A 14,466-nucleotide genomic window follows, 5' to 3' on the forward strand; every position below is an offset into this window, starting at 1 on the left:
AAGAGGCCCATCATCACTCTGGATGAACTGCAGAGATCTACAGCTGAGGTGGGAGACTCTGTCCATAGGACAACAATCAGTCGTATATTGCACAAATCTGGCCTTTATGGAAGAGTGGCAAGAAGAAAGCCATTTCTTAAAGATATCCATAAAAAGTGTTGTTTAAAGTTTGCCACAAGCCACCTGGGAGACACACCAAACATGTGGAAGAAGGTGCTCTGGTCAGATGAAACCAAAATTGAACTTTTTGGCAACAATGCAAAACGTTATGTTTGGCGTAAAAGCAACACAGCTGAACACACCATCCCCACTGTCAAACATGGTGGTGGCAGCATCATGGTTTGGGCCTGCTTTTCTTCAGCAGGGACAGGGAAGATGGTTAAAATTGATGGGAAGATGGATGGAGCCAAATACAGGACCATTCTGGAAGAAAACCTGATGGAGTCTGCAAAAGACCTGAGACTGGGACGGAGATTTGTCTTCCAACAAGACAACGATCCAAAACATAAAGCAAAATCTACAATGGAATGGTTCAAAAATAAACATATCCAGGTGTTAGAATGGCCAAGTCAAAGTCCAGACCTGAATCCAATCGAGAATCTGTGGAAAGAACTGAAAACTGCTGTTCACAAATGCTCTCCATCCAACCTCACTGAGCTCGAGCTGTTTTGCAAGGAGGAATGGGAAAACATTTCAGTCTCTCGATGTGCAAAACTGATAGAGACATACCCCAAGCGACTTACAGCTGTAATCGCAGCAAAAGGTGGCGCTACAAAGTATTAACTTAAGGGGGCTGAATAATTTCGCACGCCCAATTTTTCAGTTTTTGATTTGTTAAAAAAGTTTGAAATATCCAATAAATGTCGTTCCACTTCATGATTGTGTCCCACTTGTTGTTGATTCTTCACAAAAAAATAAAATGTTATATCTTTATGTTTGAAGCCTGAAATGTGGCAAAAGTTCGCAAAGTTCAAAGGGGCCGAATACTTTCGCAAGGCACTGTATATATATACACACACACACACACACACACACAGTGGGGAGAACAAGTATTTGATACACTGCCGATTTTGCAGGTTTTCCTACTTACAAAGCATGTAGGTCTGTGATTTTTATCATAGGTACACTTCAACTGTGAAAGACTGAATCTAAAACAAAAATTCAAAAAAATCACTGTGTGAATAGTAAGTAATTCATTTGCATTTTATTGCATGACAAGTATATGATACATCAGAAAAGCAGAACTTTATATTTGGTACAGAAACCTTTGTTTGCAGAGATCATACGTTTCCTGTAGTTCTTGACCAGGTTTGCACACACCGCAGCAGGGATTTTGGCCCACTCCTTCATACAGACCTTCTCCAGATCCTTCAGGTTTCGGGGCTGTCGCTGGGCAATACGGACTTTCAGCTCCCTCCAAAGATTTTCTATTGGGTTCAGGTCTGAAGACTGGCTAGGCCACTCCGGGACCTTAAGATGCTTCTTACAGAGCCACTCCTTTGTTGCCCTGGCTGTGTCTTTTGGTTCGTTGTCATACTGGAAGACCCAGCCACGACCCATCTTCAATGCTCTTACTGAGGGAAGGAGGTTGTTGGCCAAGACCTCGCGATACATGGCCCCATCCATCCTCCCCTCAATACGGTGCAGTCATCCTGTCCCCGTTGCAGAAAAGCATCCCAAATAATGATGTTTCGACCTCCATGCTTCACGGTTGGGACGTTATTCTTGGGGATGTACTCATCCTTTTTCTCCCTCCAAACACGGTGAGTGGAGTTTAGACCAAAAAGCTCTATTTTTGTCTCATCAGACCACATGACTTTCTCCCATTCCTCCTCTGGATCATCCAGATGGTCATTGGCAAACTTCAGACGGGCATGGACATGCGCTGGCTTGAGCAGGGGGACCTTGCGTGCGCTGCAGGATTTTAATCCATGACGGCGTAGTGTGTTACTAATGGTTTTCTTTGAGACTGTGGTCCCAGCTCTCTTCAGGTCATTGACCAGGACCTGCCGTGTAGTTCTGGGCTGATCCCTCACCTTCCTTGATGCCCCACGAGGTGAGATCCTGCATGGAGCCCCAGACCGAGGGTGATTGACCGCCAATCAGGAAGTTAAAGCTTGGTCGCAAATTGGTCTTCCCAAGCAGACTTCCAAAGTTGTGGCAAAATGGCTTAAGGACAACAGTCAAGGTAGTGGAGTGGCCATTACAAAGCCCTTACCTTAAACATATTGAAAAGTTGTGGGCAGAACTGATAAAGCTTGTGCGAGCAAGGAAGCATACAAACCTGACTCAGTCACACCAGCTTTGTCAGGAGGAATGGGCCAAAATTCACCCAACTTATTGTGGGAAGCTTGTGCAAGGCTACCCAAAACGTTTGACCCAAGTTAAACAATTTAATGGCAATGCTACCAAATACTAATTGAGTGTATGTAAACTTCTGACCCACTGGGAATGTGATAAAAGGAATAAAAGCTGAAATAAATCATTCTCTCTACTATTATTCTGACATTTCACATTCTTAAAATAAAGTGGTGATCATAACTGACCTAAGACAGGGCATTTTTACTAGGATTGAATGTCAGGAATGGTGAAAAACTGAGTTTAAATGTATTCTTAAACTTCTGACTTCAACTGTTTCTAACATGCTATTGGTTGCAAGAATTTTGAATATTCATTTTTGAATCATTTTCATTTTGCATATCAGTTCATAAACCATGTGCCATGGAATCGGTACATCGAAAATCTCTTCCCAAATATTTTCCAATCTACATGACACAGCTGTCAATTTTTTGGTCATTAAATGAAACTGGTATACTTTTTTATTCATCACAATTTTCTTTAACCAATTATGGTCTTTAATGCATTACCGTCAGACAAGTTCCACTTTCCTATTCCATTTTAGTACATTTAGTTTCTACTAGACTTGATGAATATTCATACTTTTGTCTTTCGTAAAAGAAGCTGAAACCACAAGTCCTTGGATGCAGAATGATAGCACTGTTCAGTGTCTGCTCACCTCGGCATCTTGACCAAAGAGAATGGTTCATTGTGACTTCCTGTGACTTTCACCCCTACTGCTGTTACAGCTACTGTGCTGTCCATACAGTAATGGACCAAAAAGCTTATTTTACATTTAAGTTAGTTTTGGTTTTTGATTGACACCTTTAGAGGAATTACATTGTAAAATACATTAACATGGAGATCTTTGAGACCCCAGTAAGTATGCAACAATAACATATTATGAAACCCCCCAAAATATTTTTGGTCGGCTTTTGACTTAACTATAACTAACCAAGCATGGTAGAGCAGAGTGCGGGTGTTTGGGTGTGGTACTTACCTCAGTACACAGGTCTTCTCAGGCTGACTGGTTCCTCTGTGACTGAGCCCAGAGGAGAGGGAGACGGACTGCTGGATCCTCCCCCTATTTCCACCACCAGAGAAAGGAAAGGGGTAGGCCAAGGGAGAGGAAGGAAGGGGGAAGGCCTGGTCCCTGTGAGGAGCCATGGAGCCAGGGAGACTTCCAAAGAAGGAGTCCCAGGCAGGGTTGTTCCTCTGTGGCACAGAGCTCACCTCCTCCTCCACTGGAGAACGGTACTTTATATCCAGGTCATCCACCTGAGCAGGGGCACAGGTGAGAGGTCAGTGTCTGGGACAAAAACAGTCCAATCCCTGGTTATGGCTGGTTATAACCTGGTTATGACAGCTCACCTGGTCCACCAGCATCTACCTGGTTGTAACCTCGTTGTGTGCAGATCACCTGGTCCACCATATTCTACCTGGTTAAAAACCTGGGTATGACAACTCACCTGGTCCACCAGCATGGCATTAGTGTGCATCTGGTCCTTCACTGGTTGGTGGATCATGGCTGAGAGTCTGGAGGCAGCAGCCAGAGTAGAGGACAGAGCCTGAGCCCTCCTCATTGACTGGCTCTTCTCTACACACCGAGAGAGGGGGAACATTTTATATTACATTATTAGTTACCTTTCCTACTAGTACAATACAACTTCATTAATCCCAAGGGGCAATTCATTCCGGGCTGACAGGGTACTTCAAAGAGGACAAACACAACACTGACAATATAAAAAACAAATATAAACACTAAAGGCATCAGTTACGGTCAGTTTAGTACATTAGTACAGTATGTAACTACAGTATGTTCCTCTCAATATGTGAAAGTCCTGTTTTTCCATGTGGTTTCCAAAGAAATGCCTTGTCATGTTTCACAAACACAGGATGTGACATCATACATCCTGCATGGTAGCTTGTCTTTGTTTGGGAACAGGAGGCTGACACCCAGTGTTTCTGCATGACTCCAACGCAGACTAGGGCTGCACCTCAATAATGTAGGTGGCCTCTCCTCACTTCCCTTCTCCTCTCATCTATGGCCTCCTACCAACATGATATTGATATTAATGGCTCAGAAGGTTGTGCACAACAGGGTCACTCACTGGTTCCCTTTCTTAATTTGGTATTTTTTTTGGTGCGGTCCAGACCGGCCTTGATTTCAACGTCAACTGACATAGAACAGCCAGAACGGCCTTGATTTAGCCCAAACATACAGTAGATGTCTATGATTGGTTCAGATTGGGTCTGGTTTCACAAGTTTGGACAGCACAGTACAGCAAAAAGAATGTCTCAAAAGATGGTATGGGCAGGCAGGCAGGCAGGCAGGCAGGCAGGCAGGCAGGCAGGCAGGCATAAGCTATGGAAAATGAACACAATTGCATTTTATCTTTGGCAAATTGAATGCACAGACATACCGTGACGATATCCTGAATCAACAGCCTGATCAACTCTATGCTAAGGAGATGTGTTGCACTGCATGTGGAAAAAGTGGTCACAGTAGACACTGCTTTTCTGATCCACCCCCTTACTTTTTTTTATCTGTGGTATCTGTGACCAACAGATGCATATCTATATTCCCATGAAATCCAAAGATTATAGACTAATTAATTAATTTCAATTGACTGATTTCCTGATATGAAACAGGTAAAATTGTTGCACATGTGGTCTGCGGTTGTGAGGCCGGTTGGACGCACTGCCAAATTCTCTAAAACAAAGGAGGAGGATGCTTATGGTAATTCACATTAAATTCTCTGGACACATCTCTGGTGGACATTCTTGCAGTCAGCATGCCAAGTGCACACTCCCTCAAAACTTGTCACATATGTGCACATTTTAGTGTGGCCTTTTTTTGTGTGTGTCCCCAGCACAAGGTGCAGCTGTGTAAAGATCATGCTGTTTAATCATCTTCTTGATATGCCACACCTGTCAGGTGGATGGTTTATCTTGGCAAAGGTGAAATGCTCACTAACAGGGATGTAAACAAATTTGTGCACAAAATTTGAGAGAAAATCAGCTTTTTGTGCTTATGCAACATTTCTGGGATCTTTAATTTCAGCTCATGGAAAATGGGACCAATGCTTTACATATTGCGTTTATATTTTTGATCAGTGTCAATTAAGAACGGGCTGGCACGCTTAAGACCTTTGCTTGATATACCAATTGGTTTCATACAACCGCTCTCAACACTGCGGCAGACTTCCTCGTTGGTTCAAGCATAACACATAGCGGAAGAGGCGAAGCGAAAGGTTTTACGCAGCCAAAAGTCTGTCCACAAAAATAAATAATACTTTTTTTTGAATGGAGGTCAATAAGTGTAGAATTTGGTCAATAGAAATGTAATTGCTAATTTGCTACGTGAGGCTTATTTGATTTAAAATCATTTTCGTAATGGTTAGGTTGTTACGAATGCACTGACATAAGTTGATTCACATGGCATTTCGGGGTTGTGCCTGTTGTCATGAAGATAGATAGAGGACTCATCATGGATATAACATGTTTTAGCATGGACATTGCCATTTTAGAGGAGTCAACTGGGTGGGGATTCCTATGAGTTGGGAGCAATAAGCCAATGAAGAAGAAGAAAATGTATTACCTTAAATGTAGATAACCTCAAGAGTATCTGCTAAATGACCAAAATGTAAATGTAAATACAAACAAAGCAAAGCATGTTGGGAATTATTCCAATGAGCTCAGCTCCCAAACAAGTACACATTTGGTCGTTGTGGCCCAGATCCAAATCTGAATTAATCCAAATGTCCAGGCTATGTTTAAACAGTTTGAACATCACATTACAGTACGACACAGTTTAGTACATTAGAACAAAATAGAGTACAACACAGTACAGTACGGCATGGTACGGTGCAGTCAAGTTTTATTCAGTAGAGTACAGTAGAACACAGTACAGTACGGTACAGTTCTGTTTTATTCAGTACAGTACAGTGTATTTTAATTCAGTAGAGTACAATAAGGTCCAGTACAGTAAAGTTCAGTAGAGGAGAGTCCATTAGAGTAAGGTAGGGTACAATACAGTACACTATACTTGACCTTTCTTTACTTTACAGCTCTACTGTTCTCTACTGTCTCTGGCCCCCTCCCAGTTAGGGGGGAGTGATGAGCTCTACAGCAGTCTCACAACTCAATCGCTGGTTGAAAACTGTTTCCTGCCCCTCCCAAAAGATAGAATTTGTAGATAATTGGCCCTCTTTCTGGGACTCACCCACAAACAGGACCAAGCCTGGCCTGCTGAGGAGTGACAGACTCCATCCGAGCTGGAAGGGTGCTCTGATCTTATCTATCAACATAGACAGGGCTCTAACTCCTCTAGCTCCACAATGAAATAGGGTGCAGGCCAGGCAGCAGGCTGTTAGCCAGCCTGCCAGCTTAGTGGAGTCTGCCACTAGCACAGTCAGTGTAGTCAGCTCAGCTATCCCCATTGAGACCGTGTCTGTGCCTCGACCAAGGTTGGACAAAACTAAACATGGCGGTGTTCGCCTTAGCAATCTCACTAGAATAATGACCTCCTCCATTCCTGCCATTATTGAAAGAGATCGTGATACATCACATCTCAAAATAGGGCTACTTAATGTTAGATCCCTTACTTCAAAGGCAGTTATAGTCAATTAACTAATCACTGATCATAATCTTGATGTGATTGGCCGGACTGAAACATGGCTTAAGCCTGATGAATTTATTGTGTTAAATGAAGCCTCACCTCCTGGCTACACTAGTGACCATATCCCCCATGCATCCTGCAAAGGTGGAGGTGTTGCTAACATTTCGATAGCACATTTCAATTTGAGCTCTAGTCATGAAATCTATGCAGCCTACTCAATCACTTTTTATAGCTACTGTTTACAGGCCTCCTGGGCCATATACAGCGTTCCTCATTGAGTTTCCTGAATTCCTATCGGACCTTGTAGTCATAGCAGATAATATTCTAATTTTTGGTGACTTTAATATTCACATGGAAAAGTCCACAGACCCACTCCAAAGGGCTTTCGGAGCCATCATCGACTCAGTGGGTTTTGTCCAACATGTCTCTGGACCTACTCACCGTCACAGTCATACTCTGGACCTAGTTTTATTCCATGGAATAAATGCTGTGGATCTTAATGCTTTTCCTCATAATCCTGGACTATCGGATCACCATTTTATTACATTTGCAATTGCAACAAATAACCTGCTCAGACCCCAAACAAGGAGCATCAAAAGTCGTACTGTAAATTCTCAGACAACACAAAGATTCCTTGTTGCCCTTCCAGACTCCCTCTGCCTACCCAAGGACGTCAGAGGAAAAAAAATCAGTTAACCACCTAACTGAGGAACTCAATTTAACCTTGCGCAATACCCTAGATGCAGTTGCACCCCTAAAAACTAAAAACATTTGTCATAAGAAACTAGCTCGCTGGTATACAGAAAATACCCAAGCTCTGAAGCAAGCTTCCAGAAAATTGTAATGGAAATGGCGCCACACCAATCAGCCAATAAATTCATGAACTTCTTTGAGGCTACTCTGAGGCGGCAGGACTAGTAAACTGTGCGTTGAAGATGTTGTTCCCATAGCAACGATTAAAACATTCCCAAACCAGAAACCGTGGATTGATGGCAGCATTTGAGTGAAACTGAAAGCGCGAACCACTGCTTTTAATCAGGGCAAGGTGACCGGAAACATGACCAAATACAAACAGTGTAGCTATTCCCTCCGCAAGGCAATCAAACAAGCTAAGCGTCAGTGTAGAGACAAAGTAGAATCGCAATTCAACGGCTCAGACACAAGAGGTATGTGGCAGGGTCTACAGTCAATCACGGATTACAAAAAGAAAACCAGCCCCGTCACGGACCAGGATGCCTTGCTCCCAGGCAGACAAAATAACTTTTTTGCCCGCATTGAGGACAATACAGTGCCACTGACACGGCCCGCAACCAAAACATGCGGACTCTCCTTCACTGCAGCCGAGGTGAGTAAAACATTTAAACGTGTTAACCCTCGCAAGGCTGCAGGCCCAGACGGCATCCCCAGCCGCGCCCTCAGAGCATGCGCAGACCAGCTGGCTGGTGTGTTTACGGACATATTCAATCAATCCCTATCCCAGTCTGCTGTTCCCACATGCTTCAAGAGGGCCACCATTGTTCCTGTTCCCAAGAAAGCTAAGGTAACTGAGCTAAACGACTACCGCCCCGTAGCACTCACTTCCGTCATCATGAAATGCTTTGAGAGACTAGTCAAGGACCATATCACCTTCACCCTACCTGACACCCTAGACCCACTCCAATTTGCTTACCGCCCAAATAGGTCCACAGACGATGCAATCTCAACCACACTGCACACTGCCCTAACCCTTCTGGACAAGAGGAATACCTATGTGAGAATGCTGTTCATCGACTACAGCTCAGCATTTAACACCATAGTACCCTCCAAACTCGTCATCAAGCTCGAGACCCTGGGTCTCGACCCTGCCCTGTGCAACTGGGGACTGGACTTCCTGACGGGCCGCCCCCAGGTGGTGAGGGTAGGTAACAACATCTCCACCCCGCTGATCCTCAACACTGGGGCCCCACAAGGGTGCGTTCTGAGTCCTCTCCTGTACTCCTTGTTCACCCACGACTGCGTGGCCAAGCACGCCTCCAACTCAATCATCAAGTTTACGGACGACACAGTGGTAGGTAGGCTTGATTAGTGGTAGGCTTGATTACCAACAACGACGAGACGGCCTACAGGGAGGAGGTGAGGGCCCTCGGAGTGTGGTGTCAGGAAAATAACCTCACACTCAACGTCAACAAAACTAAGGAGATGATTGTGGACTTCAGGAAACAGCAGAGGGAACACCCCCCTATCCACATCGATGGAACAGCAGTGGAGAGGGTAGTAAGTTTTAAGTTCCTCGGCGTACACATCACAGAAAACTGAATTGGTCCACCCACACAGACAGCATCGTGAAGGAGGTGCAGCAGCGCCTCTTCAACCTCAGGAGGCTGAATAAATTTGGCTTGTCACCAAAAGCACTCACAAACTTCTACAGATGCACAATCGAGAGCATCCTGTCGGGCTGTATCACCACCTGGTACGGCAACTGCTCCGCCCACAACAGTAAGGCTCTCCAGAGGGTAGTGAGGTCCGCACAACGCATCACCGGGGGCAAACTACCTGCCCTCCAGGACATCTACACCACCCGATGTCACAGGAAGGCCATAAAGATCATCATGGACAACAACCACCCGAGCCACTGTCTGTTCACCCCGCTTTCATCCAGAAGGCGAGGTCAGTACAGGTGCATCAAAGCTGAGGCCGAGAGACTGAAAAACAGCTTCTATCTCAAGGCCATCAGACTGTTAAACAGCCACCACTTGAGTGGCTGCTGCCAACACACTGACTCAACTCCAGCCACTTTAATAATGGGAATTGATGTAAAATATATCACTAGCCACGTTAAACAATGTAACTTAATATAATGTTTACATACCCTACATTATTCATCTCATATGTCTACGTATATACTGTACTCTATATCATCTACTGCATCTTTATGTAATACATGTATCACTAGCCACTTTAAACTATGCCACTTTGTTTACATACTCATCTCACATGTATATACTGTACTCGATACCATTTACTCTATCTTGCCTATGCCGTTCTGTACCATCACTCATTCACATATCTTTATGTACATATTCTTTATCCCTTTACACGTGTGTGTATAAGGTAGTAGTTTTGGAATTGTTAGTTAGATTACTCATTGGTTATTACTGCATTGTCAGAACTAGAAGCACAAGCATTTCGCTACACTCGCATTAACATCTGCTAACCATGTGTATGTGACAAATAACATTTGATTTGATTTGGAAGGTTGCAAGTTCAAACCCCTGAGCCGACAAGGTACAACAAATCTGTCGTTCTGCCCCTGAACAGGCAGTTAACCCACTGTTCGTAGGCAGTTAAGAATTTGTTCTTAACTGACTTGCCTAGTTAAATAAAGGTAAATAATAATTAGAAAGCAAATTACAGACTCCTCTTTAAATCTGCCTATTCCTCCTGAGCTCAGTTGTCCAGGACCTAGGATCAAGAGAGACACTCAAGTGTTTAAGTACTATATCGCTTGACACAATGATGAAAATAATCATGGCCTCTAAACCTTCAAGCTGCAAGTGACCCTATTCCAACTAAACTACTGAAAGAGCTGCTTCCTGTGCTTGGCCCTCCTATGTTGAACATAATAAACGGCTCTCTATCCACCGGATGTGTACCAAACTCACTAAAAGTGGCAGTAATAAAGCATCTCTTGAAAAAGCTAAACCTTGACCCAGAAAATATTTTTTTTAAACTAAATCGGCCTATATCGAATCTTCCATTCCTCTCAATTTTAGAAAAAGCTGTTGCGCAGCAAGTCACTGCCTTCCTGAAGACAAAAGATGTATACGAAATGCTTCAGTTTGGTTTTAGACCCCATCATAGCACTGAGACTGCACTTGTGATGGTGGTAAATGACCTTTTAATGGCATCAGACCAAGGCTCTGCATCTGTCCTCATGCTCCTAGACCTTAGTGCTGCTTTTGCTACCATCGATCACCACATTCTTTTGGAGAGATTGGAAACACAAGTTGGTCTACATGGACAAGTTCTGGCCTGGTTTAGATCTTATCTGTCGTAAAGAAATCAGTTTGTCTCTGTGAATGGTTTGTCCTCTGACAAATCAACTGTAAATTTCGGTGTTCCACAAGGTTCCGTTTTAGGAAAACTATTGTTTTCACTATATATTTTACCTCTTGGGGATGTCATAATGTTAACTTTCATTGCTATGCAGATGACACATAGCTGTACCTTTCAATGAAACATGGTGAAGCCCCAAATTTGCCCTCGCTAGAAGCCTGTTTTTCAGACATAAGGAAGTGGATGGCTGCAAACTTTCTACTTTTAAACTTGGACAAAACAGAGATGCTTGTTCTTTGTCCCAAGAAACAAAGAGATCGTCCCAAATAAAACTGAAGGATATCGGCGTTGCTCTGGACCCTGATCTCTTTTGACGAACATATCAAGACTGTTTCAAGGAAAGCTTTTTTCCATCTACGTAACATTGCAAAAATCAGAAACTTTCTGCCCAAAAATGATGCATAAAAATGTATCCATGCTTTTGTTACTTCTAGGTTAGACTACTGCAATGTCCTACTTTCCGGCTACCTGGATAAAGCACTAAATAAAAAATGTATCATATTACTCCAGTGCTAGCCTCCCTACACTGGCTTCCTGTTAAGGCAAGGGCTGATTAAGGTTTTACAGCTAACCTACAAAGCATTACATGGGTTTGCTCCTACCTATCTTTCTGATTTGGTCCTGCCGTACATAACTACACGTACGCTATGGTCACAAGAGGCAAGCCTCCTAATTGTCCCTAGAATTTCTAAGGAAACAGCTGGAGGCAGGGCTTTCTCCTATAGAGCTCGATTTTTATGGAATGGTCTGCCTACCCATGTGAGAGACTCGGTCTCAACCTTTAAGTCTTTACTGAAGACACATCTCTTCAGTGGGTCATATGATTGAGTGTAGTCTGGCCCAGGAGTGTGAAGGTGAACGGAAAGGCTCTGGAGCAACGAACCGCCCTTGCTGTCTCTGCCGGGCCGGTTCCCCTCTTTCCACTGTAATTCTCTGCCTCTAACCCTATTACAGGGGCTGAGTCACTGGCTTACTGGTGCTCTTTCATGCCATCCCTAGGAGGGGTGCGTCACTTGAGTGGGTTGAGTCACTGACGTGATCTTCCTGTCTGGGTTGGCATGATACCCCCTGGGTTTGCCGTGGCAGAGATATTTGTGGGCTATACTCGGCCTTGTCTCAGGATGGTAAATTGGTGGTTGAAGATATTCCTCTAGTGGTGTGGGGGCTGTGCTTTGGCAAAGTGGGTGGGGTTATATCCTTCCTGTTTGGCCCTGTCCGGGGGTATCATCGGATGGGGCCACAGTGTCTTCTGACCCCTCCTGTCTCAGCCTCCAGTATTTCTGCTGCAGTAGTTTATGTGTCGGGGGGCTAGGGTCAGTTTGTTATATCTGGAGTACTTCTCCTGTCTTATCCGGTGTCCTGTGTGAATTTAAGTATGTTCTCTCTAATTCTTCTCTTTCTTTCTCTCTCTCGGAGGACCTGAGCCCATGCCAGGACCTGAGCCCAGACCATGCCTCAGGACTACCTAGCATGATGACTCCTTGCTGTCCCCAGTTCACCTGGCCGTGCTGCTGCTCCAGTTTCAACTGTTCTGCCAGCGGCTATGGAATCCTGACCTGTTCACCGGACGTGCTACCTGTCCCAGACCTACTGTTTTCAACTCTCTAGAGACAGCAGGAGTGGTAGAGATACTCTTAATGATCGGCTATGAAAAGCCAACTGACATTTACTCCTGAGGTGCTGACTTGACCATGCTGGTCATTTATGAACATTTGAACATCTTGGTCATGTTCTGCTATAATCTCCAACCGGCACAGCCAGAAGAGGACTGGCCACCCCTCATAGCCTGGTTCCTCTCTAGGTTTCTTCCTAGGTTTTGGCCTTTCTAGGGAGTTTTTCCTAGCCACTGTGCTTCTACACCTGCATTGCTTGCTGTTTGGGGTTTTAGGCTGGGTTTCTGTACAGCACTTTGAGATATCAGCTGATGTACGAAGGGCTATGTAAATACATTTGATTTTGATTTGATTTCCTGTATTATACTGTACTATATTATACCTTTCTTTACTGTACTGTGTGCTGAATTGTGATGTAGTGCTCTACTGTACTGCTGTGTTCTACTGTACTATGCTGTGCTCTACTGTACTGTACTGTGCTGTTCAAACTTGTGAAACAAAGATGTTTGTAATTTGTTCCGGATCAGAATAAATCTGAACCGAACATGGATGTCTATGCTTGATTCAGATTTGATCCGGACCGGACCATGTCCTTGGAATGATACAGAGAAAATGTATAAATGCTCACTAGCTTTGTCCTCCTTCCCAGGATCATGCCCCATGCTCAAAATAACTCAACCGCTAGTTTGCCTGTCTGTAAAGAGAAGCGCAGGCTGTAAATTGATCCTGCTGCTCTGATTAGATAGAGATAAGCTGTATCCGTTCACTTGCTTCATATTTCAACCGGTAACTTCTCATCGCACTTCATTCAATTTTACACGCAAAAACTGCAGTTTACACATTTGACCACAACCACACTCTTCGAAAAAAAGGTTATGGATAGAACCAAAAAAGGGTTATTTTGCTTGCTTCATATATAGCACCCCTAATGATTCTATATAGAACACATGTTGTAGGGTTCTTTGATCATAACCCCAGGAGTTCTTATTCACTGAACTAAAATTGGTTCCATATAGGGTAGTGATACATGGGTTGACTCATAACCCACAGTCCCGCAGTTAAATATGCTGGGCGGGAAGGTTTAGGGTCATGAAATATTATGTGGGCAGGTGGGTGGCAGTCGGTTTGAATACAAAGAAAACACAACCTTAAAAAATCCATAAATGTGTAATTCTTGTGCAATTTATGTCTTTAGGCTACATTTAGTTTTTTCTTTCATTATTTTAGGCTATCTGGCATTAGTGTGTAAGCCTAAACTTTAGGGTCTAACTGTACACGAGCCAAATAGCCCACATGTCAATTACCAAATGATTTTGGGAATAGGCAGAAAAGTTAACGTCATCCACAGAGGCAAAAAGGACAATATCAGAGTTTAATTCAATAAGAGAAAAGCTGTGAAATGAGCGTTGAAAATAAAGAGAAGGTACAGCCAGAAAAGTAATGTTTGAAGTGTTAAAAGAGGATGATAGCGGTGCTGGCTATGTTATGTGAGATGATTGTGACTGTCGAATTGCTATACAAATTCGACAGTCACAAGACTTCAAACAGGCCTATGTCACGTCAAGGGAACTGTAGCTTACTGTTCAGAAGGGTCAAATGAAAACTGAAATATGGACACTGACTCTAGGTCTGTAACCTTTCGCATAGCCTTAATATTAACTCCTGCAGAATTAAGCATTTCTTGCAGTACAAATATACACTAAATGTAGGAAATTATTTGACTCGGAGAATGTTTTTATGACTACCTCATCTCTGCACCCCACACAGTCGAGCAGTGAATTTCAAACACCGATTCAACCA

The 14,466-nt window shown here is 43.6% G+C and overlaps 1 protein-coding gene across 1 annotated transcript in view; it reads right to left on the reverse strand.

Moving 5' to 3' along the window:
- LOC139411274 (rho guanine nucleotide exchange factor 28-like) overlaps window positions 1-14,466 on the reverse strand; it is a 75,711-nt gene that overhangs the window by 45,378 nt on the left and 15,867 nt on the right. Inside the window, exons 2-3 of the mRNA XM_071157341.1 lie at window positions 3,807-3,934; window positions 3,338-3,615 (exon numbers count right to left, since the gene is read on the reverse strand). Of these exons, the coding sequence (XP_071013442.1) occupies window positions 3,338-3,615; window positions 3,807-3,934 (406 nt within the window). The remainder of the gene's footprint in view (window positions 1-3,337; window positions 3,616-3,806; window positions 3,935-14,466) is intronic.

Source organism: Oncorhynchus clarkii, chromosome 6 (assembly GCF_045791955.1).
Source record: "Oncorhynchus clarkii lewisi isolate Uvic-CL-2024 chromosome 6, UVic_Ocla_1.0, whole genome shotgun sequence".
NCBI lineage: Eukaryota > Metazoa > Chordata > Actinopteri > Salmoniformes > Salmonidae > Oncorhynchus > Oncorhynchus clarkii.